The sequence below is a fragment of the Toxotes jaculatrix genome, chromosome 17, assembly GCF_017976425.1.
Source record: "Toxotes jaculatrix isolate fToxJac2 chromosome 17, fToxJac2.pri, whole genome shotgun sequence".
NCBI classification, from domain to species: Eukaryota; Metazoa; Chordata; class Actinopteri; family Toxotidae; genus Toxotes; species Toxotes jaculatrix.
This window is the reverse complement of record NC_054410.1, coordinates 17,589,855-17,616,018: the sequence shown is the minus strand read 5'-3', so window position 1 is coordinate 17,616,018 and position 26,164 is coordinate 17,589,855. Positions and strand designations below refer to the sequence as shown.

Sequence of the window (26,164 nt, the reverse complement as noted above, 5' to 3'; positions counted from 1 at the left end):
AGACCCACTGGATTCTCCTGTCAACCACTACCAGTATCAACCACTGGAAACTGTTAACAGCCCAGGAGGAGGTCAGGGGTTAATGCTTAGTGCTGTGCTGATGGTGTTGGTGAACTAATTAGCTAGCTGACTGAGTAGTTTGTTTCCTGTGTTAGTTTTATAGTCACCCACATGTAGATCTCTGTTGATCTGTTTGAAAAAGGCTTTATTGCCTTCATTTTTGGAGGGATGTTAATCTGTTACAGCAGCAAAGACGTAGACAGAACTATAACAATAAAAAACTGCTGCATACAGACGTTTTTCTGTGACTGTGGTGTATTCAAGATCCAGGTTATTCTGAGGAGATGTTTTATTTTTGGTTGAAAAAAGAGACAAACTCAGTTAAAGTGTGCATTGCTGTCTGTCACAGTTGCTATTTTTGGTACTAGCATTGTCAGAATTTAAAGAATAAGACCCAGAGCGGTTTTTATTTGCGAGGTGATCTCAACATTGTCTTCATGGATTGTTCTATAGGTTGGTTTTACTATTTTGAACACTTTATGGCTTTTCAGGTAAGATTGAGTATCGGATCCAGAACCAGCTCTTTTTTCTTTGATTAGTTTTTAAATCTGAACATCTCATAGATTATTAGTTGTCATCTAGTACAGCAACCTGCTCGCAGGTCAGTAAAAATGGGCAGGATGATATGAAATGGTGTTTGATATCAGTAGAATCTAATGGTAGCTTAAATGCCGTAGAGTGTCCTGTATCCCATGTAGCTGTTCTACAGGCCTGCAGCAGCAGCTCTGTCGTGATGGATAGACTAAGTCATGTTGTTTCCTCACCGGTACCTTCCTGCCAAACCACACTGCGAGAACCAGAGCATGTTAGCAGAGTTTAGTGACCAGAAATTTATTTTTTTTTTCATCCCTCACAGTGCTGCTCTTTCCCACCCTCTGATCCTCTGTACTCCCACTCGTCTTCTTGAGTTACAAACGGCTTCACTCTGCGTTTGTTTCCTCCTCAATCAAAAGAAGCTCATCACTTGGAATCAGCCACATGGATCAGTGAAAAGATATTTCTCACCTCCACAGTTTAGCAGAGCACTTTTTTATCATGCGGGTGCAATTGTATGTGTGAAATGGATGGATTTGTTCTCAAAGTGATAAGCTTTGTCATTATCTGCTTACCCAGGTGTCAGTCAATGACAGCACAGCAAATTAGCCTGGGCAGTTCCTCACAAACAAATTAAATGAATGTGATGAGGCTGTTCAGCGCTCCACATCGTGCATAATATGGCCATAAAGTTCCCCTTAACGCTCTCAGTAATGTGATTGCTGCCTTCTATTTAATCCCCTCTAACATCTTTGTTATGAGGAGCTGGAGTGCTAAAGTGTTTCACCCCACAGCACTCACTGCTGTTTATATGTTCACGCTGCCTCTGCTCACATGCTCTGGTGGGAATTTAATCCAGCAGCATAAGGCCGCACTAGCCCCCCAGGTCCTGCCTGATCTCACAGAACATTTGTCCCAAACCTCTTTTTCCACCACCCTCAGGTGGGACGTGCAACCTGCCCACAATTCCCTCAGCGTCAGACTTCAACACGGTGCTGTCCAGCGACCAGAACACCCTGGATGGGACCCACTCCCAGCATTCCCAGCACAGCACCAGCCAGGACGACATGGCTGACATTGAGGAGGGCAACCAGTGTCCAGCTGCTGTTCAGCTGGCCGATGCTCAGGTACTGTCTCTGTATCTGTCTGAAAAAAAAGAGGATTAACAGAGCGTCTGCAGCTCACTGATAAGTCTTTAAAGGAGTAAATTTATGGTTTAGAAAATGGTTTTTAAATGAGGTTTTTATTTGTGTTGATATTATGGAAGCAGGTGCATTTTTGGGGGGAGTAAAAGTGGCTTATTCAAATGGTCTGCTTTCTTGGTATGAGTCATCATCCTGATGGTGTAGTAAAGTCAACTATGCCAGGCTGAAGAAAACGGGGAATCCAGTTCTGAACAGTAGATTAAACAGTATATTGATGTTTAGCCTGGGTGACATTTTGGCGATTGTATGTATCTCATTCCTGTGTCTGATCTCTCCATTTTTATCTCCATTTCATATGTAGATGTTGGAAACAGTGTCTCCAAGGCTCATAGTTGAGTAGAAAAACCTGTTTTCATTTTGTGCCTTGATATTGGGTCCCCTCCCCTCAGGTTGTTTTCAAGCCTTTGCTGAGCTACACAGGCATCCAGGCTCAAGACACCACTCCTCTTAGTTACAAGATGTATTTTGGAGAGCACCTGTCTTTTTCTGGCAACCTCGAGTGTCTCAGAGCAGACATAGTCGACTCCGACACCTCCAAAGAGCGCAAAAACAAACGATCCAGGAGGTAAAATAAATCTGAACCATAACTTATAACAATATCACAAAAGTTAAAAACATGATTAGCTTTTTCATGTGTGGTAAAAACTCCAAATGAAAGTATTTAATGTCTGCGAACTACACACACAACCATTTGTCTGTGCCTCCCTCTGTCTATAGACAAGGCATGGTAAACCTCCCTCCACTCGAGTTCAAGCCAGCGCTGCTGATTGAGACGTTCAGCCTGAATGCAGTGGTGATGGAGAAGTCAACCAGCGCCCCACAGGGCCCCACGGCAGCCCCGCTCTCCTTCCATGACCTCAACCGCCGCCACTACAACACTTTCCACTGTGATTTCACTACAGCCTGCCAGGCCATCAGCCAGCGTGTCGACATGGCCCTGGTGCGCCTCATCCACCAGTTCAGCACCATGATCGACGACATCAAGGCCACGCAGACCGACATCAAGCTGAGCCGCTACACCGCCGGCTCCGCTTCCCCGACGCCCACTTTCAAGGCCCGGCCCTACCGCCACTTCAGGTCGTCGGACTTCAGCCGCAGCTCCCGGGGCAGCCTGAACGGGGCAGGGCGCAGCGGAACCCAAACCCTAAAGAGCAAGAGAGGTGGGGGTGGAGCGGCAGGAGCAGGTGGAGGAGGAGCAGGGGTCGCTGGGCCTTTACCACCTAACGGACCTCCATCAGGCATGGACACGCTGGGGAGAAGAGAACCTCGAGGACGCAGCTCCCTTGGACGTTCAGAGCGACGCACTTCCAAGGTAATGATAATGATAACTTTAGGTTACTTGCATATGCGTAAACCAGGTTCTCTGAGTAGCGTGCAGGGGGATGTATCCCCTACTGGGTCATGGGAATGAGTTGTTGTGAAAGACTGCTTAGGTAGCTCATTTGAAAACATTGACACACAGCACAGTCACACACATGCAATAAAGACCAGAGACCACAGGATTCATTCAAGTCTTTTGGAGCTGGAGTATTGCACAAAACAAATGGTGTTATGGTGTAAGAATAAAGTCCAGACGAAGCTGTAAAAGCACTAATGTCTCAGACCCTCAGAGACATTGGGGACCTGCCAGTCACCCTTCAACAATTCAGACTTGCTCACATACTTAGCTGAACCAACTTCATCTGCACAGTCTTCCATGCATGGCAAAGGAAACACATCTTGCTTGGTAATACTGTTTACCTTTCTAAATTCTGTACAGGGTCTGAAAGTGGAGTTTGATGTTTTAACCAGAAGGCAATGGGCTCTGCAGTGTTATTACCCAACATATAACTGCACCTCCAACTTTTCTTGTTTCTCAGGGGAAACACAGTAGAAACTGTGCTTAATTGGCTCAGCAGCACCAACATTAATGTCATGTTCAATAAGATCGGTACGTGATGCAGTGTCTGAAAATAGCTCTGGAAAACTGCTAATAAGAGCAATCAGTTCAACTCGTTTACCCTCCTGCAAGAGATCCAAAAGTGAAGGGAAAGCCTTTAATGCCTCCGAATTTCTGAGACGGTGACGACCCCACGCCCCCACACACGCACACACAGACACACACACTCGCACACACATACACAGCTGAATAGCTAAAATAAAGTCTGTACCTAAAACCATTTGCATAATTAAGCAGGTTTTGTGGTGGTTCAGATGGCTGGCACTCACTTTGCAAAACACTTAATGGACCATGTACAGTGTGTCCAAAAACCAGATCATTTGGACTAAACCCCGTACTTTCCTTCACAACCTCCCTGGCAGTAAATAGCAGCCATGGCATCTCCTCCTCCCAACCATGGCTAAGTGGCTAGGACTGACTTAAAGGTCTAATGAAAATGTTGTAAAGTGCCCTGGCTGTCTGGGTGGTAGACAGATTATGTTCTACATGTAGCTGCTGCTGAGCCTATGAAAACAATTCTGAAGTGAAATTTGAACTTCAGTCCCTTTGTATCACTCTGGTAATGCCAAACACTGACAAGAACTGAGCCAGGGCTTTAATTATTGACTGTGCTGCGATGGAGTGCTAAGGATAGGCTGCAGGTTAGGTTTGAGCTCGACTCTTTTACCTTAGAAAGGTCAGGGCTTGCATTGCTCATGGCCCGTGAGACAGCACAGACTGGAAACGCTTCAGACTCTGGCACAACTACAGATGGCCATACCATCTGCACTCTAAGTGGGTCAAAGTTTCTTTTACCGACAGATATTGATATTGGCAAACGCTGCAACAGGAAATAATCTTGGGACCCATTCAGAATGTTTATGTTTTCACATTTAAAACGATCAATAGATTTCTCACGCTCAACGACCACAGCAGGGCAGTCCAGATGTTGCCTTTAAAACGGACTATTTCTAATCTACAACTTGGAACAGGCGGTACCTGCCTGAGGACTTCGGTTTATGTTGAGTCAAATCAATTTATTTACAGAGCACATTTAAAATCATATAAAAACACAGACTGTTATAAGAGGATGTAAGTAAATTAATAAAAGCGTAGAATATCTGGACACAATCGTAAACACAACAGAATTACACAGAGAGAAAGAGACATGCAATTAAAAAGAGTGTGGTTAGTCATGTTTTCATGGTGAATATTAAAAGGCTAAAGAAAGAGACGGGTCTTTAGATGGGGGTGTGGGGGGAGGGATCCGTTTTATCCTGGTTTAGCTGGAGGAGGCTTTTTGCCGTCCAGGATTTTTACAGCCTCAGTTCAATTTAAAAGGGAGTTAACGCCGCACGGATCACCAGGTTTCAGCGGGAGGTACAGCTGGATGTCGCCTGCGACTTCAGTTAATGATCTAGCTCAAATAGTGTTAAAAGGTCTGTTAATATTCCTTAATGGAATGCCTGTCCAGACCTATGAATATGAATAGTAAAATCACAAAATTCATTCATTTTCTGCATATAAACCCTAGAGGGAGCCAGGAGATTACAAAAGCCTCTTAGAACAGGCTCCATTCACTGGAGCACAGTGGAGGCTCGTTTCATTCAGTCCACAGCTTTCAGCCAGAACTTGAATAGTGATAGAATCTTCTTTGGAAACCCGTCGAGCTGGATAGTTATTACAAGAAAAGTTACTTTTCCTCAGCAGTGGGAGCATCAGCTCAAAACCTCGAGAAGCTGAGCACTTTCTGAAGAGAAAAGGTTTTTTTTAAAGTGGAAAATGTATCAGAGGGAATCACGGCAGACTTCAAGCACCTTCCTCAAGTTTTATCGAAAGCAGGCCTCTGAAGAACCTCTGTGTCCTGACATGGCTGCGTTACCTTCCTGTACAGGTTCATTTCACAAATATGTGTTGTCCACTTCCAGATTTTATTAACTGTAGCTGTAGTGACAGTTTACAGCCTCATAACTATACTGTTACAGTAAACAGCAGGGTAATCAAATATGAAGCAAGTCACCCAGGCTGCTTATTTAGCCTTCAGCCCCGTGATGCATACTGTGACATTTTTTCCTTGTTTCATAATGTGGAATTCTGTGTAACTTCTTCAGGTGTCGCGGAAGGGCTCCCGTGACGTGGCGGACCACATGGCAATCCAGATGGACGACTCAGACTCCATCACGGTGTCAGAGCAGAGCGAGCCGTCAGCAGAATGTTGGCAGAACATGTACAAGCTGCTCAACTTCTACTCCCTCATCTCCGATCCCACTGGCATCCTGGAGAAAAGCTCCCCAGAGAACTGCCTCTCAGGTGGAAATCAGCTTCCAGCAGTCAGCCACTTCTTTATTTTTGTCCTCTTTTCAAACCCCTTCACTGGCGTTCTGCTTCACTTTCCACTTATACCATCCATACGGTTTTTCCACACATTATTCACACAAGATCTTGCTGTACTTTTATTTTCTTCCCTTCTCGGCAATTTCCTTTTACCTCACATTCCCTCTTTACATTTGCACCCACTGCTTCTCACAGACCGTCCTCTTACGCCCTGCATTGTGTCTTGACATTTCATTTCTTCTTTCCTTCCTACCATCCTTCCCTCCTGACCTGAAGTGCACATCATTTTATCTTAACAGTTGTTGTCACAGTTTAATTCTTCATCTGGTCATGTTTAAATATAAATTGTACATGTTGTGGTGACAGTTAAAATTTGCTAGTTCAGTTTCAGTTCAGTTCATTTTTGCTTGTGTATGCCTAGTTATTACATCATAATGCAGTGGTTTTCTCATGTGTCATATTTTATACTTCCATTTGCTGTATTATTTATTTATTTATTTATAGTCCATTTATCCCTATATATTTCCTTCCTCTGCTGTTTTGACCCCACATTCCCCCTGAGGAGTTTATTAAGAGTGAGAGAGTAGCTTTTAGTTGTGGGACAGTGTTTCAGCAGAACACACACTGTTCCAGTGAAGGACAGGGTTCCTGAGGGACTAAAAGTTTGCTCAGTCCTTTTTTTTTTTTATTTTTGGTGCAGTTGTCATCACAAGCCAAATTTAGGTCATTCAAATATGCCATTTCTTTAAAAGTTGCAGCTAACAACAGTATTGTTGTGTAATGTGTAAATCTGTACCACATGACACCAGCTCCTCTACATGTATACTTACTGCAGAAGGTGGCCGTCGGCCCTCGGAGCCGCTCTGCAAAGTGATCTTTGAGAACGAGCAGCAGGACCCCACCACGCCCAACAAGCCCCCTGGAGCAGGCGGGAGGCGGCGTAGCCTGGTGAGCTCCGAGCCCCAGCACGTCACGCTCATAGTGTTCGGCATCGGCATGGTGAACCGCACCCACCTGGAGGCCGACATCGGCGGGCTGACCATGGAGGCCGAGCTCAAAAAGATCCACGGAAGTTTCACTCTGAAGGAGAAGATGAAAGGTGAGGCAGAGATCTGTGTGGATGTTAACGGGTCATCATGGTCAGCGTGCTTCACTTTTTACTTTTTTTTGCAGCTTGATCTGATCTTTCTTTCCATGCTCATGTGTCCACAGATATCCTGCACCAGAAAATGACTGAGACGTGTGCGTCTGCTCATATAGGAGGGGTAAACATTGTTCTCCTGGAGGGTATAACCCCTGACATCCAGTACGTACAAATTCTCCTTCATTTCAGCCTGCAGTACTTTATCAAATGATAAAGTACGTTCTAAATAGATACTCTAGATATCAAAACAGTGAGTGAAGTCAAGGGAAATTGCTCTTGCACAGCAGCAGCAGAACCTTGCACAATGATGCTTAAATGCCTAGTGTAGAAACACCTTTGAAAATCCCTTAGTTAAACTTAAAAGCGACTCCTTTCCAGCCAGGTAATTTTAACCGCAGTTTGTATTTTTACTGCAAGCAATTTCCTCAAAACATAACCACCATAACCAGGTTACAGGCCTCGTGGTCATGCCTTCAGACAGCCTGATGTATCGCCACACCGCTTTGATTCAGTTTAGAACTTGTGCTGCTGCTTTAGTAAGGCGTTTTTCTCATCTCATTCTGTTTAACAGATGCTCCCGCTGCGAAAATAAAACGGAAACTTAATCCTATTTTCATAGAGTGCGCTCCGAACTGTGCTCATGTGTTTAAATTTGTGTATGCCAGACAACTCGGCACTTTGTAGTCATTACTGATGTGCAGAATTGCCCAACTTTACTTAAGTGAGAATGATGGAAGTGCTGCTCACATATTTCCCTACATGTCTCTTTGATTCAAATGAACACGGGTTGCAGAAGGTTTATTTATTATGCCATAACCTATAACAGGCCCCAGTGCAGAAGGTAGTGGGTCAAAACTAAAATATGGTGTTTGCAGTATTCGCTGATTGTCAATGCATCATAAATGGAGCTTGAGCATCTAAAACAAAAACAAACTGAAGGGACTACCAGCCTCAGAGGTGACTGTATTTTCACTTAAAGTGCCTCCTCAGTGTTCTTGCTTGTGTTCTCACTTTATGGTGCGTCACAACTGTTTTACACTTTTCTGCTCTTCTTTTTTATTTATTTATTTTTCCCTTGCCTTTCTCTTCCAACTACGTGCATAGACTGGAGGATTTCCCAACATCTCCCACCAGCACAGCTAAACAAGAGTTTCTGTATGTTATTACTACCATTCAGAACACAACTGCCCGAACTGTGCATCCTTCATTTGTACGAGTCACCTGTCCACCACATGTATTTTCAGTGAACTTTCCTTGTAAAGACTGTGTGAATGAAGCCACTTTCACTGGTTACACAGAGCTAAAGGAAAGAGTTCCTGGTGATTTTATGAAAGTAGAAAGTTGGCCAGTTTTGCTTCCTTGAAGTCAGTCGTGAATGTCATGTGAACTCATTCATGTAGTGCTCCTTTCCTAAAGTTTTGAGTTAAAAGTTGAGTTAAAACAAACACATATCTTACAGTCTGTCTGATATTTCACCATTCTTTTTGTTTTTGCTCCAAAAGCCAGGATAAGAATCTGGCGTAAGACTCAGCTGTCATCGCGTGCAGTTCATTACGTTATTCATTCAGTGTGTCAGTGTCATGACCTCTCATTCTACCTGAGCCCAGAAAACTGAATGTTTTGCCTGAATCTGCATGGTGTTTCACCGTTTGATGTCCTCTCAGTAATTTCCACCTAAGTTACGCATTCATTCATACGTCCACATCAACTGAAGAAAAAAAAAAAAATCAACGTTTAGTCCTGTTTCTCAGTCCAGTTCATTCTATGTTTCAGAACCGTGGTCAAATGCAACATCGCCAAGTCGCAGGCCTTGTACAGCGCTCAGCGAGGACTGAAGACTAACAACGCAGCTGTCTTCAAAGTGGGGGCCATCATGATCAACATCCCCCAGCACCCGGCTACTTTACACAGCATGATGGTCCGCAGTTCCCACCAGCTCTCCAAACAGATCTCTGACCTCATTCGCCAACCCTCCAACGCGTATGTCCGCCTCGTTTGTCTTTTCTCTTTTTTTGGCCTTGAAAGTAAATGAACTCTAAAAGGTTCTACATTTATAGCTATATTTAAAATCCAAAATTTTAAATATAGCAACTGCTCATCAGATTCATATCTGTTGCACATTAGGTGCTTCATTACGGATATGAATCTGTCATGCAGTGCCTAATGTCATTAGATTGAAATCTATACTTAATAAAATCCTCCTTAGTCTTTCATCTACATAAGTGACAGGTTACTACAGCATACCCGCACTGTTGCCTGCTTTCAAAGCCTGCCTGTGGTCTGTTTCCATGGTAATGCTGAATTATGTTAATATATTTATAGACTTGTAGGTGTGCTTAGGATATTAAACAACTTTCTGTAATTTGATATTCAGTGGAATAGAAGCCAGAATCTGCACAGCTCTGCATAATAACACACTCTTAACTAAATCAAAGTAACCTACACTTTTCTTTTATTTTTAGTTTATAGTTTAACAACAGTTTTGCCCCACAAGTTTGGGGTGAATGTGAAAGAAAAATTTGAGATGCTAAATCCGGACCAACCAACAATATAGCAAAAATGTGTTGTTAGTGCACTTTCTTCATATATTCCAAGTCACTGCTACTAGTTAATGAGCCAGACCTGACTGAGTGTGTGTGGGTGGATGTTTTTTTTTTCTCCCCTCACAGTCAGCCTCCCAACAGAGAGGACACCCCCACCCCACAACCCTCTGACAAAGCATCCAGCATCAATCAGACCCCCGTAGAGGCCAACGAGTTCCCTCAGCTTCCAGAGGGCCTGGAGAAGAAGCCCATCGTTCTCAAGTTCAGCGCCATGATGGACGGCATCACCATCGGGGCCGCCCTACTGCCCTCACTGAAAGCAGAGTACAAAATGGGTCGCATGAAGAGCCATGGCATGACAGGTGTGTGAAAGAAGGCATCTGATGTTGAACATCGATATGGATCAGTTTTTAAAAAATTACAACTTTTTGTTTTCCCCCCACTGTTAGTTTGACCTGCCTTTGTGCTTTAGTTACATCCATCGTTATGTGTAAAAAGGCAGATGTTTTTTTTTATTCTTAAAATGTCATCGCAAAAACTTTTTTTTTTAAATTTTTCTTCCTTGTCTGTCCTTAATATCACTGTTGAGGCACACCGTGTCCCTGCAAAAGAAGAAGTTGTAACATCATAAGTCTTCCTTCCCTTACTTCTCTTCCATTTAGGGGCACAAACCAGTTTCACCTTTGAGCTGCCAAACCACAAGCTTTGCTTCCAGTCAAAAGTGTCCCCGGTGGACATGTCCACCATGCCGCCATCGGCCAGCCTCACCCTGCCTCCGGTCACCATGTCAGGAGAGTACATCATGGAGGACCACGAGAGCCACTCGGACCAGGGCTGGGCACCAGACGACTTCCCAGCAAAGCAAGGAAACTACCTGCAAGGCAACTACCTGCGCTGTGTGGCTGAGGTGAGCTGAACCTGATGGGATATTTCGCATTTGTGTTCTAGGACAATAAGTAAAAGCTGATTAGCCACCGAGCTGGACCACATACTTGTCTTCTCTGATGTGCAGATTGGTTCGTTTGAGCACAACCTGACCACAGACCTGCTCAACCACCTGGTCTTCCTGCAGAAGGTTTTCATGAAGGAGGTCAACGAGGTTATTCAGAAGGTGTCAGGTACTGTAACTTAGACCAGTGCAAACTTACCTCATTTACACATTTCTAAGAAAAAAACCTGCACAGAACTCTATCCTTTCCTTTTCTGTTGTAATGGCTCAGTTTTCCACCCAGATCAATAAAGTTAATCTAATCTTAAGCATCTGACCGATCCCCACGGTATTCTGTAGCCTACAGCTCCTGCTTAAGTCACTGAAAAACAATATTTTTTCCACACAAGAACAATGCCCAAGGCAGTGGCACAAATCCAGTCATGTTCATTTCCACTGCAGTATTGATGCTAATTTGTTTAACTCGCTAAGTTTGATCGATGTAATCGCCCAACAGAGAGAAAACTGTGAGCTTTATGCCATTTTAGGGTAAAGAATAATGGCACAGCCTTCAGCTCAGTATGTGGCAAGTATTCACATCAGGGGGGAGTCTTGAAATGTAGTGGCAGTGGGACAATTCAGCAGATATTACACCTCACACATATTCAGGCGTTTCACAGCAGTCAGTGAGATCGTGTGAGGTTGACTTGTCTACTTTCTACCCATGCAGGAGGAGAACAACCCATCCCACTGTGGAATGAGCACGACACCTCAACCGACGCAGACAAGCCAAAAATCCTGCTTTATTCACTCAGCCTCATGTTCAAGGTACTTCATGTTCTTCCTCTGAGTATGAATCAGTCACAGGGGGGAGAAGCAACCAGGTGAAGGTTTTGGTCCAGACCTTTTGGTGTTGCTTTAAGTAATAAAACCAGTAAAGCGTTTGTCTCAAGAGGTTTTTGTTGTGCTTTGAGTGTCAGTTAATGCCGTTTTCTTGTTCACAGGGAATCCAGATGACAGCAACAACCCCTTCCATGCGGGCTGTGCGCTTTGAGACGGGCCTGATCGAGCTGGAGCTGTCCAACAGGATCCAGTGCAAGACTCAGCCCGGTGGCAGCAGCAGTTACCTGAAACTGTTTGGCAAATGTCAAGTAGATCTCAACCTGGCCCTCGGGCAGATAGTCAAGCACCAGGTACAAATCAGTGTTGCGCTGGACAAGAGAAGTGTCTTCAGGCAGCTTGTTGTACAGATACAGAATCCACACTTTTTCTTTTTTCTTTTTTCTTTTAACCAATTTTTGCTCCTCTTGTACTTGATTACAGTAGATCTCTCTCTGACCCCCCCTTTCTTTTTTCACTTTACAGGTGTACGAAGAAGCTGGCTCAGACTTCCACCAGGTGGCGTACTTCCGCACTCGAATCGGCCTCCGGAACGCTCTGCAGGAGGAGATCAGTGGCTCCTCAGACAAGGAGGCTGTCCTCATCACACTCAACAGGCCAATTGTTTTCGCGCAGCCGGTGGCATTTGACAGAGGTTCAGTTTACTTTTTGTCTTCATCACACTATACCACATGGTTAAACTAGTCCTATGTACCTTTATAAACCCTATTAAAGAATCAGTGACAGTGACACTGAAGGCATCATCAACACAGCACGAACTTGGAAGGTTTGTATTTGTAGACACTGAATATAGTTCCCACAAAGTATTCGACCAAATCATCAGTGGTTGTGAAAAACAAAACAACAAAAATCAAACACTGACGTCTCTAAACCTGATTCAACTTGTTCACATGATATTCACAATCCAGGTTTATGTTCTCTCCACCCTCCTTGCTCCCTCCTGCAGCTGTGCTCTTCTGGCTGAATTACAAGGCGGCGTATGACAACTGGAACGAGCAGCGCATGGCTCTCAACAAGGACATCCATGTGGCCACCAAAGAGGTGGTGGACAAGTTGCCAGGCATCCAGCAGACCTCAGCCCAGGCCTTCAGCACCCTCTTCCTGCAACTGACTGTGAACGACCTTGGTATTTGCCTGCCCATCACCAACACATCCCAGGTACCCTGCTGTGATCTTTCAAAGTCAATATTGTAGAACTGTAACTTTTTATTTATTTATTTATTTACATTTATTTATTATTATTTATTATTTACATTTACTGAGAGCAGATATGCAAATTCATATATTGTACTCGCTTGATATGTAAACAGTTGCAGGTTTACAGTCTGTTTCATTCAGTAAAAAATGTAATACTTACATTTGCATTTTGATGTGGAATGCAAATAATGTAAAATCTTTGATATGCATTTTACCACTGTTCAGTGTGTAGCAGTGTTTTCACTGTGCTACACATAAACCACGGTGTTTCACAGTGTTTTAAATAGTTTTTTTCACTTTTATTTGTAATCTCATTCTAGCTAAAGTCAAAAGTATTAAATAACATTCTTCTCATCTCCACTGGCACTAGGCGGCATTTGCCGTTCCAGTGTTCATGATGTTCATATCGCTTTTATCGGTAGTCTTGAGAAGCACAGTTGCCATCTTGTTCTTTATGTTCCTGAAAAGAACAGTTCTTCTGTTATCAGCTTTGATATCAGTGTTTCCCCTACCGTAGCTGTTGATAGGCAGGCGGGCCACTAAACACACGTACCTTCCTTTTAACTTGCTCCACCACACATTGATGCATACCCCAAAATACATTTCCGATATCTGTTAGATTTACTGTAGGTTAGATTTAGTTGGAAAATTCATAAGAGAATAAAGGTAGTGGTGTGTTTGTTTTTTTTATCTTGCATAATGCATCTTTGATTCATGATAAATTCATTCCTGCACTGTCTGCAGCTTTAGGGGTTGCCAGACTAAAGTCTACTGGTTCCAATGTAGACAGTGCTGTCACATTAATATATTTTTTTAATTTTATTATTTTTAATATATCAATCCATATCCGTACACACTAATGGAACAGTTTTAGGGGAAACACTGGATATTCATGAATGGTCCATATCAGTTGTCATGTCATACTTACCAGTGTGTCCATAGAGACGAGATACACCAGCTGTTATGTCACACTTATTTCCATAGAGAGGACAAGTACCAGCTACGGAGGGCATCGACTCTGAAGCTGTGGCCAGCACATCAGTAGGCCAGCATAAAAATGCACGAAAAGTAACCGACAATTTCTTACATCTCTTGTGATGGCTTGTTGTGGGGACAATGACTTACTGTGATCAATACTCTTCCATGCCACAAATACACTGCATCACAAGTGTTCTTCAGTTTTAAAACAGCAGGTCGCACCACTTTGTCAAAAATCAGATTTCCTCCACAGAGCTGGCATAACAACTAATGAAGCTTGAGCTGGTGTCTGAGGTGTTTGGGGTGTGTAATTACTAAAAAGAGGTTATGCCAGTTGGTGTCCAGTGTATTGTTTATCTGTTGCTAAAATGTAAATAAGATGATTTATCAGGCTGATCTTTCAAAGACTGCCATAAAATTTTATAAAGGTTTAAAATCTAACACTAGATCGACAACGACAGTGCAGTGGTGCACGTGGCAGGCCCTGCAGTGTCTTCTCTTGTGAGAGAAAGCATGTGGACATTTGAAAATTACACGCATTCCTGCATTGATTGCCCCAAAAACTGTGGTCTGATTTTGATCCAAGTTGTAATAATAAATAATTGGAGAGTCAGGAGGTAGAGGTACAATTACCCGCCTCCGGTTATGACTGAGATAATGATCAGACTGCTATTATAGGACCGATGGTGAGTTAATCCAGAAATTCAGGTAATATGGACAAATCTTTTCCAATACTGCAAATTAAACACAATCTAACAATCTGCAAAGCTTGGTAACATTTCACTCGCAGGTGTGTTTACAGGGACAGTCCTAATTTGCAGTCTGTTATTTGCAAATTTTACAGAAAGCAGAGTTATTTAACTAAACCTAATGTCTTAATTCGAGGTATTCTACCAAAGTATTACTTGATAATTGCACAGGAAAATTAACTGCATTTCTCTTAATTATATTTAACTGATAAAGTGGTTACACAGCACAGCAGAATGAAATGTCACCAACTAGACGTGCCTTTTCTGAACACATGGAAACGGGTTCTTTTTCCATGAACATCACCCTCCCTCGAGGCCTGTGTAACCCCTCTCCCTGCCCCTCCAACCAGGCCAACCACAGCATAGATTTTGACGCCGGCTCAGCTCTGGTCCTGACCATTGAGAGCACACTGATCACCGCCTGCTCCTCCGAGTCCCTGGTGAGCAAAGGCCACTTCAAGAATTTCTGCATCCGCTTCGCAGAGGGCTTCGAGACCTCCTGGGACGACTGGAAGCCTGAAGTCCGAGGGGATCTGGTCATGAACGCTTGTGAGTGAGGCGTTATCTATAAGTTTGATATTTGTCACATAGATAGTTCACTTTGTTTCTGTTTGTATTTAAGTGTGGCACGTAGTATTTTTAAACACACAACGCTAATTAACAAAAGATGAGTCTATTGTCAGAGATAATGTGCTAAACAAGCATAAAATACTGAAAAAGATTTTTTAGCTGTTTTCTACATGAGCCTGTTATCGTGTGTTCAATAACCTGGCTTCAGCAGGTAGAAACAGAATTCTTATGTGTCTTTCCATTCATGCACCATCTCTGAAATATTTACTGGCTGTTTTCTGTGCAGGTGTCGTCCCTGACGGTACATATGAAGTATGTTCCAGGACTACAGGGCAACCCTCTGCAGGCAAGTTCTTTTAACTGAGCTATAGTCCATAAAATATGGATCACACCCTAGAGCTGCACAATAAGCATGAGACAACTGTCTGAAGATTTTATTTTGCATTAATTTCATCCGCATCCTCTGCTATTCTTGCTCTCCTCTCCCTCCTGGCGCCTTCCTCCTCAAAACAGAGAGCAGTAGCGCTGGCACCTGGACCCTCAACGTGCTTTGGAAAATGTGCGGTATTGACGTTCACATGGATCCCAACATCGGCAAGCGCCTCAATGCTCTGGGAAACACACTGACATCACTGACGGGCGAGGAGGACATAGACGACATCGCCGACCTGAACTCAGTCAACATGGCGGACCTTTCAGATGAGGACGAGGCCGACACCATGTCGCCCACCATCCACATGGTCAGTGGGTCCATGTACATCTTAGCATTTAGTTTTGTGGTAGGAAGAATGCTCAAGTGTTATTGATATACTGTTTCCACTGCAGCTAGATTTAGCCAAGCCTCTTGTTATATATCGCTTTTAATGTGCTAAGAGAAATATGCAGTTGTCAGCAGTTAGATCAGAGGTTCTGTTTTGTGATTATAATTAGAAAGTTCTCTGAGGAGAAGATTTAGACTTGCACTGTTTAAAAGAAGAACACAGAACATAAGTAGTGAACTTCAGCTGGTAGCTGTCACAAGTTTCAGGAAATAGTTTGACATTTGGGGAAATACACCTATTTGCTTTCTTGACAGAGCTGGGAAGATTGATACCTCTGTCATATATCTCTGTTAAACATCAGGCTACTACCAGCAACCTGTTAGTTTAGCTTAGCACAAACACTGGCAATCGGGGGAAACAGCTAGACTGGCTTTGTCTGAAGGTAACAATCCACCTGCTAGTACCTCTAAAGCGACAATTTATGGTTTTACAGCACAAGAAGACTTTAGTGTTTCCAGTCTTTGTGCTAAGCTAACTGATCGCTCGTGGTAGCTTCATATTTACATTACAGACTTTAGAAAGACTCTCAGCAAGAAAGCAAATTAAGAGTATTTCCTAAAATCTCAAAAGATGCCTTTTAACAAGCAAATTTGAAAGAAATCCTACCTGGCTTACCTTAATGCTTCAGAGGGTAAAGTCATCCACTCTTCCACCTGTCCATCCCCCTGTCCAGAGTCCAGAGAGCCAGTTCAGCCCTCGGCTGACCTTAAGGAAGCGTCTGGTAAACCACATCCTGGGCCTGAGCCCCACGCCTGAAATCATATCTGTCCCATCCGACTACTTAAACTGTGCGTCGCCTCGCCTCCCAGCAGGCAGTGCCAGGGCCCAAAGACCTCTCTCCTGGGCCTGTGTATGTAGCAACGGAGTTAAACTCTCCTCTGGGTTGACAGAATCACTTGCAAGGTGGTGTTAAATCTCAGTCACCTGCTGTTAACAGATGAAGGCTGTGGATTCCAAAATGCTGAGCAATGCTTTTTTATGCTTTAGCTAAATAGCATGATAGCGAGAACTGTGTCGCTTAGCATTTTCTTTCACTGCCCCTTCCTCGTTAAGCTTCAGTGATGGGTGAGAAGAAATAAATCAGTGTTACACAATTCTTGTTTAGATAGAGCTGAATTTTTTTTCTCTTTCACTCTGAGTGGAATGGTGATGGTGGTGGCGGTGTCTCCTGTTTTGTGTTTTCTCAGTGGTGTGTGGAATGAGCTACATAAAACCTATTTTGATTGAATCATATCAATAAAAATAACTCACCTTTAATCACAGATTTGGGAAGGATGCTTTCTTATTCACAGCAGCTGCCTGGCAGAAATCTTTCAGACACGGTGGTTTTGGGGTTTGATCAGCTGGTTTGTTTTGTTGTCGGTTTTATCAGATAAATGTTTTTGGGTGTGTGTCACTGCTCTGACCCAACAGGAGACCATTGACCCCAGAAGGCAGATGGTGATGGGAAACCAGGTGATTGACGCTCGAGGCAGGAAGTTCACCAAGAGGGTGGTGGACATCAGAGAGCTGAACGAACAGGCCAAGGTCATCGATGACCTCAAGTAAGATTTCTTTTTCCTCACTCGTTCATTTTAATCTATTTTTTCTGATAGTATTCATTCTAAAAGGCTCCACTGGTGAAGAAATGTCTTGCATTTCATAGTTATCCTGTGAAAACTATTTACGTTCTCTTTTCATAACCACAGGAAATTGGGGGCCAGTGAGGGCACCATCAACCAGGAGATCCAGCGCTATCAGCAGCTGGAGTCTGTGGCCGTCAACGACATCAGGAGAGACGTCAGGAAGAAACTGCGTCGCTCCAGCATGAGGGTAAATGCTCATCTATTTTCCATCTCCAATTAGCAATGTGTTTGCCTCAGCGGTCTGAGCACAGTCAGCTTAAAACAAAACAAAATAATGACAGCCTGTGGATCTCATTTAGATTTTTGCGTGACCTGTTTTTGACTTTGTCTTTGTTCCTCTCCAGGCGGCCTCTCTAAAGGATAAGTGGGGTCTTGGCTACAAACCAAGCTACAACCGCTCCAAAAGTATCTCCGCAGCAGCAGGCAGACCACCTCTGAAAAGGATGGACAGACAGAGGTAACAAACGAGGGCAGGAGTAGCCACTTTACTTGGTATCATATTATCATAGAAACCATTAAGGGTGTTTTACCTAGCATTTACTGTAAACAAACAGGACTGAGCAGCCTCTGCCTCAGACCACTTCTGTTGACGTTCTGTTTTTGAAACACATTTCCCATTAACCCTCTCACAAAGAGGATGTGGTGACTCACACATTAGAAGGGAGGAGAGGAAGTGTTCATTTCATTTTTTTGATAGTAATTATGCAGATAGCTCTGAATTATTGCAGTAATGATATTAAAAACAGTTCACAGACTACAAGACCTTTAGCAATGGAAACCCATTAACTCGGGGCTAAAATGAATAAATGAAAACAAGTGGAAATAAATCTAATGATCAACAAGGAAAACATATAAACTCAAACTAACTATAAGCAACTTTATATTGTACAAGGGTCATTTAATATTGTTTACATATTTGTATATGAGCATCTCGTGCCACTTGACACGTCATTTCCTTGCGTCCACAGCTCCAGAATGGGCGATGTGGATGATTTGCCAGATATCCGTGTGGATGCTTCCTCTCCTGGACCCCGGGTCACGTTCAACATCCAGGACACAGTAAGCTCGTTTTTTACAAACCTCTTCCATGTCTCATATGCTCACAGAGCAGAGAAAGCTTTGATAAATCATTGTTATAATTCTACAGATTTAATTGATCTGTGAATTGTACTTTTGACATATTGGTTCAAAACAAATCAATATTTAAAGCGATAAAATACACATATATACATTTTTTTTAGTTTTCTGTCATTTTATGTTGAAAGTTTAAATATCATCATCTCATCCTCCATTTCTATGTGTTTGTCACTGTAATGTATCTCCATACTACATGATAGTTACTGTTCATGATGACTCATGATCATACAGTTTATTTTAAAGGCGGCTCAAAGGGAGGGACCACTGTGCTCTGAGGTTTTTATTTTATTTGTTTTGGATGAGCTTCTTTTTAATTAATCTTTTGTTCGATTGAAGCTTAATAATCAGGTCTTCGACCCTGCACAATCACCTGTCAGTCCAGGAGAGATATTCAAGGTATATTGTTCAAAAGAATATAATTTAACAAGTCAAACTACCCTAACCAACACCAACAAATACTACTTCTGTGTCCTCTTCTCCTCTGTGATTACCTTGACAGAGCTGATAGGATTTTGAATATGCAAGATCAAAACAGGATGATGAAACACCAGCGTCTGCTATACAGATATACAACAATGTTATATTGAAGAACATTGTGATCATTTGCATAATAACTTACTGTTACCCTGCACTTTGTGTCCCTAGTTACATTATGATTTATTCCTGCTGCAAAGACATCAGTTGGATTTCTATTTAGATGTGCCATCAATTTCAAATTGAAGTTCCACCGTCTTTATTACTTCTCTGTTGATAAAAATGCCGGTGATGTAAGATAGCAACGTGTCCCTAATTTTATTTGTATAACTTCAACGCAAGCATGTTTTCAGGAAGCAGCTTGCCTGTATAATAAGACGAGTCCTCTATAGATGCCAGTTTATGGGTGGAGTGCTGCTTAATGAGTTATGGTGCGGCAAATCCTCATCCTGTCTTGAAAGCGCATAAAAATCCAAATCAGCTTTTCTTCAACCTTAATAAATGGACTGATTTCTAACAACTATGCATGGTTAACCTCCGAACCACAGTCTGTCAGCTGTTGTTTGTCACAGCAGTCGGTCCTCTCTTATACCCGACAGTGCCACAAACTTTATGCTGATACAATAACTATTATTGCTGGTATTATAAATCAACCAAATTTGATTTAAAGAGACCATGTCTCTTATCAATAATTGCCTAACATCACAAATTATGAATAATTGATATTATAAACATAAACCGAATTGAAAAAAAAAGATTGTTTGCAGTTCTTTTTTCCCCCACCTGGACAGTTCGTTGGCACAAATTGTGAATAACGATGTAGCAGATTACAGTCCTCTGAGCAATGATCATATTTGTTCAAGATAATTACAATAATATATGACAGTTTAGCCTTTTATAATTACTGATATTAAAGTGCTCCATATGGTATCATTGCACAAGTCTAAAGTGTCTGTAAGGCTTCAAGAAATAACTTGATTTTCAATATAGTTAGCTTAGCATAAATACTGGAGTCAGGGGGAAACCACTAGCCTGGCTCTGTCTGAAGGTAACAAAGGCTCTGTCCCAGTATCCACATTCGCCGTATGAGCTCTTAAGTGTGTGTTCATACACCACCAGGTAGAAAGCATGTTTCATGTTAGGAAAAATGTACCCACGTACCACACTGTTCTTCTAAGACTGATAACATTAATAATGCATGTCTGGCAGTGTCAACAAAAAATGTCTGTCACTTGCTTGTAACCATAAAACTGTATATTTTCTTATGTTAACAATTTTATTCCATCAAATCATCTGAGCTCAGTTGTGCCATGTAAATGTGGGAGTGATGGGAGTTCCTTATTAATCGAGTGTGTCCCAGTGAGCTCTGATAAGCCCCCTCATGCTCGCGTTCTTCACAGGCACTTGGGCGCTGTGGCAATTACCAGAAATATGTAGCCACTTGACTACTCACTTCAACTGCAAGTGTTGGTGTTGGGACAGACCCAAAATCCAGCAGAGGCTCCGGGAGAATCAAACTGTTCCTTTAAAATATTAGCAAACTAATTTGCAACCAAAATCCACTTCAGAACCTTCGGATTGAGCTGACACAAAACCTATTTTATACCAGCAAATCTTTCTTCTATCAAAACTGATAGTTAATTAATCTATGAAGGTCTCATTTTCCCTATGAACGTGGATGAATCTGTCTGCAGTGGTATTCCCCAGCTTGGTGTAAATAATCAAATCTTTTTCAGTTCCTCCAATCGTCCTTTAATGATGACAGACCCAGGCTGACTCTGGTGAAGGCTGTAGGATTTGCCTCACTTGTCATTCACTCTGTGGTCATTTGGCCTTAACCACCCACTTACTTCCCTCAGCCACTGATTTATTACTCGTTTACCAACTTGTGAATAGACTGATAACCTGATGGTGGTTTAGTCTAAAAAGCACCAGTCAAATCATGTTCAGCTGCAGTCAGCCTCTGTCGATACCTGTCTTGGGGATCTGTTGTTACTGTTGGCAAATGGGCATTTTCTCCAGCTCCAGACTCCTTTGGGTACTTTTTTCCCATGGTGGCCCTCTTCAGAGCGTGTTTCACCTTTTCTCCTGTCGGGGTGTCACGTCGTCCTCATCTTCCTCTTCGTCACACATTGTCTCTCTTTCATTCCTTTTCACAGAAAGTGCATGACCTCTCGGCTCCTCTGAGAACAGTTGCAGGCTGGTAGTGTTCTGTCACTGGACACGAGCTCATAAAACTGAGTAAATGATAAATAAATAAATGAAAGAAAGAATAAACTAACTTGTGATCGACATGGTCTGTTGTACAGAACACTATCTCCTTCAAAGTTATGATTCCTTGGCTTCCTTCCTACTTTCAGACATCGGCTACATCACCAAGATTGTTGGATTGATGTCTCTAAGTAGGATGGACTTTAAACAGACCCCTGTCCCCTTGTGTGAGTTTGATTTTCTGCCCTTCTCTGAAGTTTCCTGAGGAGACAGAGGTGGACCTGTTGTCAGTCACCGTAGACGAGCCATCCCATCCTCATCATCACCTTCATCTTCATTCTCCATCCACTGTCGATGGCCAGCACTCAGTTTTCAGTGCCCCCGGCACCCCTGCTCTCTTCTCACCCACGCTTCCCTTCCAGCACGATGACATGAGGCGCGACGACCTGTCCACTTCCTCCTCCGAAGACTCCGAAAAGGAGGACGAGTTTGAACGCGAGAGACTGCCGAGCTATCGAAGGCCTTTGTGAGTTTTCTTCTCGTTTTGTTTTTGTCCTCTCAAGCATTCTAATGTTAAATGACAGGACGCAAAATTAATCTCACATTATCATAGAAGTTTTGCTTTTATGATTTATGTTTTCAACTGGAAATAAAGCTTTGCTGTTTTCTCTAAACAGTCTTTTTGCTCATTTGTTCTCAGCCAAGCGTCTCACAGGAAGTCCTCAGGCTTTTCTGCTGTGAGTCAGCTGTTCAGCGAGCGCTGGCCGAGCACACCTGCCAACCGCAGCTTCAGTGGCCCAACAACTGAAAGAAACATTGACTTTGAGCTGGATGTCCGTGTGGAGATTGACAGCGGGAAGTGTGTCCTTCACCCCACTACTCAGCAACCCGAGCATGAGGACATTTCCTTCAGGAGGTACGATGTAATGCACGTCATTCATTCTGAAAACTACAGAAATTAATTTAATGTCTGCTTCACATTTTCCTCTGTGAGTCATTTTTGAAATAACGACTCAGGAAAAGTCAAATCAGACTCTACATTATGAAATCCACTCGAATGATTTGCCAGATCAAGCTTTATGCTGTACCTGGAACAGCTGTGACAGCTTGTTCTTGGTGGATACAAGAAGTACAACTTTATATATTCAACTAACCAAACAGAATGAGGCATAAGCACACCTTCCCTCTTCACATTACAAGACTCTTCTCCCTGTGGATTTTTCAGGAGCTGTGAGCGCAGCCTCAGGAGCCTGGACCAGGAATCTCCCCCGAAGAAGAAGAAGCTGCAGCCCACCTACACGTCCACCACCCATCTCTTAGCTGGAAAGAAATGTCCCTCCTCTCTGCAGACCAAATCTAATGACATGGAGACCACAGTCTTCTACATTCCAGGGGTAGACGTTAAGGTCAGCCTCTCCCTCAGCATCCAAATCGCCCACAAGCTTCTACTCTGTTGTTTGTTTACTTTTGTGCTTTAAATGATTAATTCTCTCCCCCAGCTGCACTACAACTCCAAGACCCTGAAGACGGAGTCACCCAACGCGTCGCGTGGATCCTCTCTCCCTCGCACTCTCTCCAAAGAGTCGAAGCTGTATGGTATGAAAGATAGCGGCCCTCCCAACCCTCCCAATGCTGTCCAAAGCAAGACTAACTCGCTCCTACCTCCCCCGCCCCCACCTATTCCATCAGGTACTGAGCATTCCCTCATTTTTAATTGCATGCCCTAGCACCGTCCGTAATCACCGAAACTACAGTGCTACGTCTCTGCAATCCGATGATTTACATCCACACGTGGACCCACCGAATCCAATGCATGTGATTTCATCCTTTATTTTACGGCATGAATCCAGAGGGCACCTTTGATCAAACGGGCTCATGCATATTGATGTGCACCACAGAGGGGAAGAAACTACTCTTAATATGATTCCTGGGTTTTTTTTTTGTTTTTTTTTATAAGTTTACAAATTGAAATTCCAGAAGAGCTGCAGACATTTAGCCCAGGCTACATATGACTTTTAACTTCTGTGTGTCTCTGCAGCCAAAGGTAAGGGCAGTGGAGGGGTAAAGACGGCCAAGCTGTACGCCTGGGTGGCTCTGCAGACTCTGCCAGAGGAAATGGTCATCAGTCCCTGTCTGCTGGACTTCCTGGAAAAAGCACTTGAGACCATTCCTATCACTCCTGTGGAGAGGAGCTATGCAGGTTGGTTTGAGTACCAGCTGATCTATAAGGATACCACCCACAGAGGACTTATAACACACACTTACATGTCTTTACCTGTGTCTCAGCTGTAGCTTCCCAGGAGGAGGACATGGGTCAGTTTGATACGGTGGAGCAGCTGGAGGAATCCACCACCTCCCTGGTTTCCTCTTCCACGTCGGCCTACTCCTCCTTCCCTGTGGACGTGGTTGTCTATGTCAGAGTCCAGGTATGAAGAAGCTGACTGTAATTCTTACAGCTCACTTTCTCCATAGCCCCTTTTTTTCACAAACAAATGTCACAACATTTAAATAATAACAGTAACCCCAAAAAATAGTTTGGGGAATTCAAGCACAAATTTTAGGTCATTAACATGTGAATTGAAAATAACAACATAAGCTATGGATGTTTTATGTATTATCTTTATTTTTCAGCATATTTATTTAATGTTTTCAGTCCCTGTTTGTTTCTGGCTAAAACCTGAGTTATCATTTGTGTTTCCAGCCCTCACAGATCCGCTTCAGCTGCCTGCCCATGTCCAGGGTGGAGTGTATGCTCAAACTGCCCTCTTTAGACCTGGTCTTCTCCTCTAACCGCGGAGAACTGGAGACCCCAACAGGAGCTCACCCCACCGACGGATCCCACCCGCCCTCCTCCACCCCGCCGGGGCAACATATCCCCAAACCGCCTCCCAGCAAAGGTCTGAAAATGACTTGGCGTTTTGTTTTAGCGGAATAATGGTGCTCTAACGTGTGCAGAGATATGTGAAGAACAAAACATTTGAAGTCAGACTTTTTTTTTACAGTCTGTCACACACTGTGAGCCTATCTATTAGCAGTCACTCCATGCCATGTCTGGGCCCTGTGTGATTTAATGTTGCTCCCAGCTTGTTCTCTTGCATTCATTACTTTGCTCTCCAGTCCGTCTTTTTGACAAATCATGCAAGTTCTGCCCTGTTTTTTTTTTTTTTTTTTTTTCTCAGTGCATCTCATTCCATCTTATTTTTTATTTAGTCCAGTCACATTTACGGTAAATGTAGAGTTTGCTCTAAAGCCAAAAGGGGAATAGCTGTGTATTAATATTACAGTACGCCATCAATATTTATGTGATGCATTAACCTTGCAGCAGACAGTTCATTTGGATCTCTGCTCTAATTAGGTTACTCCTTTTTATTATAAAAATGTGATTTTATCATTTGTGTCAAAAACAGGCTGCTGATGAGGTGTCAGGCTTGTAAACTGTGACGCAGTGATTCCCACTGTTCATAGTCAGATTTTAGCTCATTTATGTCTGCTCTGTCTTACCTCCTCTCTTTTTTTTTCCCTCTCTATCCTCTGCCTCATTCCAGCATCTCCATTGCTGGGGAGCCCTCTGGGCAGGAGCCGCCACAGCAGCAGCCAGTCCGACCTCACCGGCCCCCCCAGTAACTCCTCGGGCCTCAGCTTCACCGCCTGCATGTCTGACTTCTCCCTCTACGTCTTTCACCCCTATGGTGCCGGAAAGCAGAAATCTGCTGTCACAGGGTTGCCTCCGGGCCCAGGGCCATTAGGTACGGGAAGAGGGAAAACTTGCTGTGATTTTCTCATGCTAATGATACAGAGATACAGGTTTTCACTGAAATGAGTGTCTAATATTCCTGCTGGTGAAGCCTTCTTGCCCCCTTACTCCACAGATAAGAGCTGTGTAAAATAAACATGTATAAAAATGTGCTAGGGTCGAGTGTAGATGGAAATAACCGTGAGCCTACTGTAAAATATCCTTTTAGTACTAAGGAGGTATCTCATTCCACGAGTTATTAATGTGTGAAGATTAAAGTCTAATCATCATGAGCATGGCTCTTTCTCCTGAAGGCACAGTAGACGAGGAGCCGTCCTCTGTCACAGGAAGAAAAGACTCTTTGAGCATCAACCTGGAGTTCGTGAAGGTCAGCTTATCCAGGATGAGACGAACCGGAGGCCCCACATTCATTGAAAGCTTCATTCCTCCCAAAGGTGGCAAGATGGACACAACCCTCATCAACATCTCAGGTACAGCATGGCCTTTTGCATTAGATTATATTACCGTACCTGTCTTAGTCTACGCAAGGTTCATTTTCTCACTGGAGAATTTGAATGGAATTAATAAAGGTTTATTTCAGGCAGGGGGAAGTAAGGGAACCTTTAGATCACTGTTCAAGAGAGGTTAACATCTGCTGATGACGAGTGCTGCTTTAAATAGTAAAATGTCCAGATGTTTACTTTATGATTCATGTCTTTTTCCATGAGTTGTCTCCAGCTTTGTTCCAGTCTGATTCAACAGGAAGGTTCATAATATCAGTGAGATGTCTGAGTCCAGTGCATAGTGTTTAATACAAGCACTGCTGGGTCCTTTTGTGTGTTCGCTTAATCTGGGACTCCAGCAGCATTACGTAATCCAGCACTACAGCCGAGGGCATTTGGAGAGATATACAACAGAACTGAATACTCTCAGTGTAGCATCTTTGGGGGATATGAAGTACATTATAGAGCTCAGTCATGGAATTTAGCATCAGCAGCATCATGGGAACCTCGAAGACTCCTACTCCAGGACAGACAGGGATTGAAATACACATAAAGCAACAAGTGCTTCAGCTGATAAATGGGACATTTTACAAGCCAAGA

At 43.2% G+C, this 26,164-nt stretch overlaps 1 protein-coding gene across 9 annotated transcripts in view; it reads left to right on the top strand.

The window, feature by feature from the left end:
• The window catches only part of kiaa1109 (KIAA1109 ortholog), a 65,592-nt gene that overhangs the window by 30,073 nt on the left and 9,355 nt on the right, over positions 1 to 26,164 (top strand). For 2 of the 9 annotated variants that reach the window (XM_041061090.1, XM_041061089.1), the window contains exons 46-78: positions 1,537 to 1,721; positions 2,189 to 2,364; positions 2,517 to 3,111; positions 5,829 to 6,027; positions 6,887 to 7,150; positions 7,264 to 7,357; positions 8,969 to 9,175; positions 9,865 to 10,100; positions 10,401 to 10,645; positions 10,751 to 10,856; positions 11,397 to 11,494; positions 11,671 to 11,859; positions 12,032 to 12,200; positions 12,513 to 12,724; positions 13,748 to 13,831; positions 14,841 to 15,039; positions 15,347 to 15,406; positions 15,574 to 15,800; positions 16,555 to 16,731; positions 17,295 to 17,425; positions 17,570 to 17,693; positions 17,851 to 17,963; positions 18,475 to 18,565; positions 18,980 to 19,039; positions 21,586 to 21,854; positions 22,029 to 22,244; positions 22,554 to 22,734; positions 22,828 to 23,017; positions 23,367 to 23,528; positions 23,615 to 23,754; positions 24,030 to 24,225; positions 24,874 to 25,074; positions 25,376 to 25,552. In XM_041061090.1, the coding sequence (XP_040917024.1) occupies positions 1,537 to 1,721; positions 2,189 to 2,364; positions 2,517 to 3,111; positions 5,829 to 6,027; positions 6,887 to 7,150; positions 7,264 to 7,357; positions 8,969 to 9,175; positions 9,865 to 10,100; positions 10,401 to 10,645; positions 10,751 to 10,856; positions 11,397 to 11,494; positions 11,671 to 11,859; positions 12,032 to 12,200; positions 12,513 to 12,724; positions 13,748 to 13,831; positions 14,841 to 15,039; positions 15,347 to 15,406; positions 15,574 to 15,800; positions 16,555 to 16,731; positions 17,295 to 17,425; positions 17,570 to 17,693; positions 17,851 to 17,963; positions 18,475 to 18,565; positions 18,980 to 19,039; positions 21,586 to 21,854; positions 22,029 to 22,244; positions 22,554 to 22,734; positions 22,828 to 23,017; positions 23,367 to 23,528; positions 23,615 to 23,754; positions 24,030 to 24,225; positions 24,874 to 25,074; positions 25,376 to 25,552 (5,973 nt within the window). The remainder of the gene's footprint in view (positions 1 to 1,536; positions 1,722 to 2,188; positions 2,365 to 2,516; positions 3,112 to 5,828; positions 6,028 to 6,886; positions 7,151 to 7,263; positions 7,358 to 8,968; positions 9,176 to 9,864; positions 10,101 to 10,400; positions 10,646 to 10,750; positions 10,857 to 11,396; positions 11,495 to 11,670; positions 11,860 to 12,031; positions 12,201 to 12,512; positions 12,725 to 13,747; positions 13,832 to 14,840; positions 15,040 to 15,346; positions 15,407 to 15,573; positions 15,801 to 16,554; positions 16,732 to 17,294; positions 17,426 to 17,569; positions 17,694 to 17,850; positions 17,964 to 18,474; positions 18,566 to 18,979; positions 19,040 to 21,585; positions 21,855 to 22,028; positions 22,245 to 22,553; positions 22,735 to 22,827; positions 23,018 to 23,366; positions 23,529 to 23,614; positions 23,755 to 24,029; positions 24,226 to 24,873; positions 25,075 to 25,375; positions 25,553 to 26,164) is intronic. The other 7 variants (XM_041061093.1, XM_041061092.1, XM_041061094.1 and 4 more) reach the window with 7 other exon arrangements.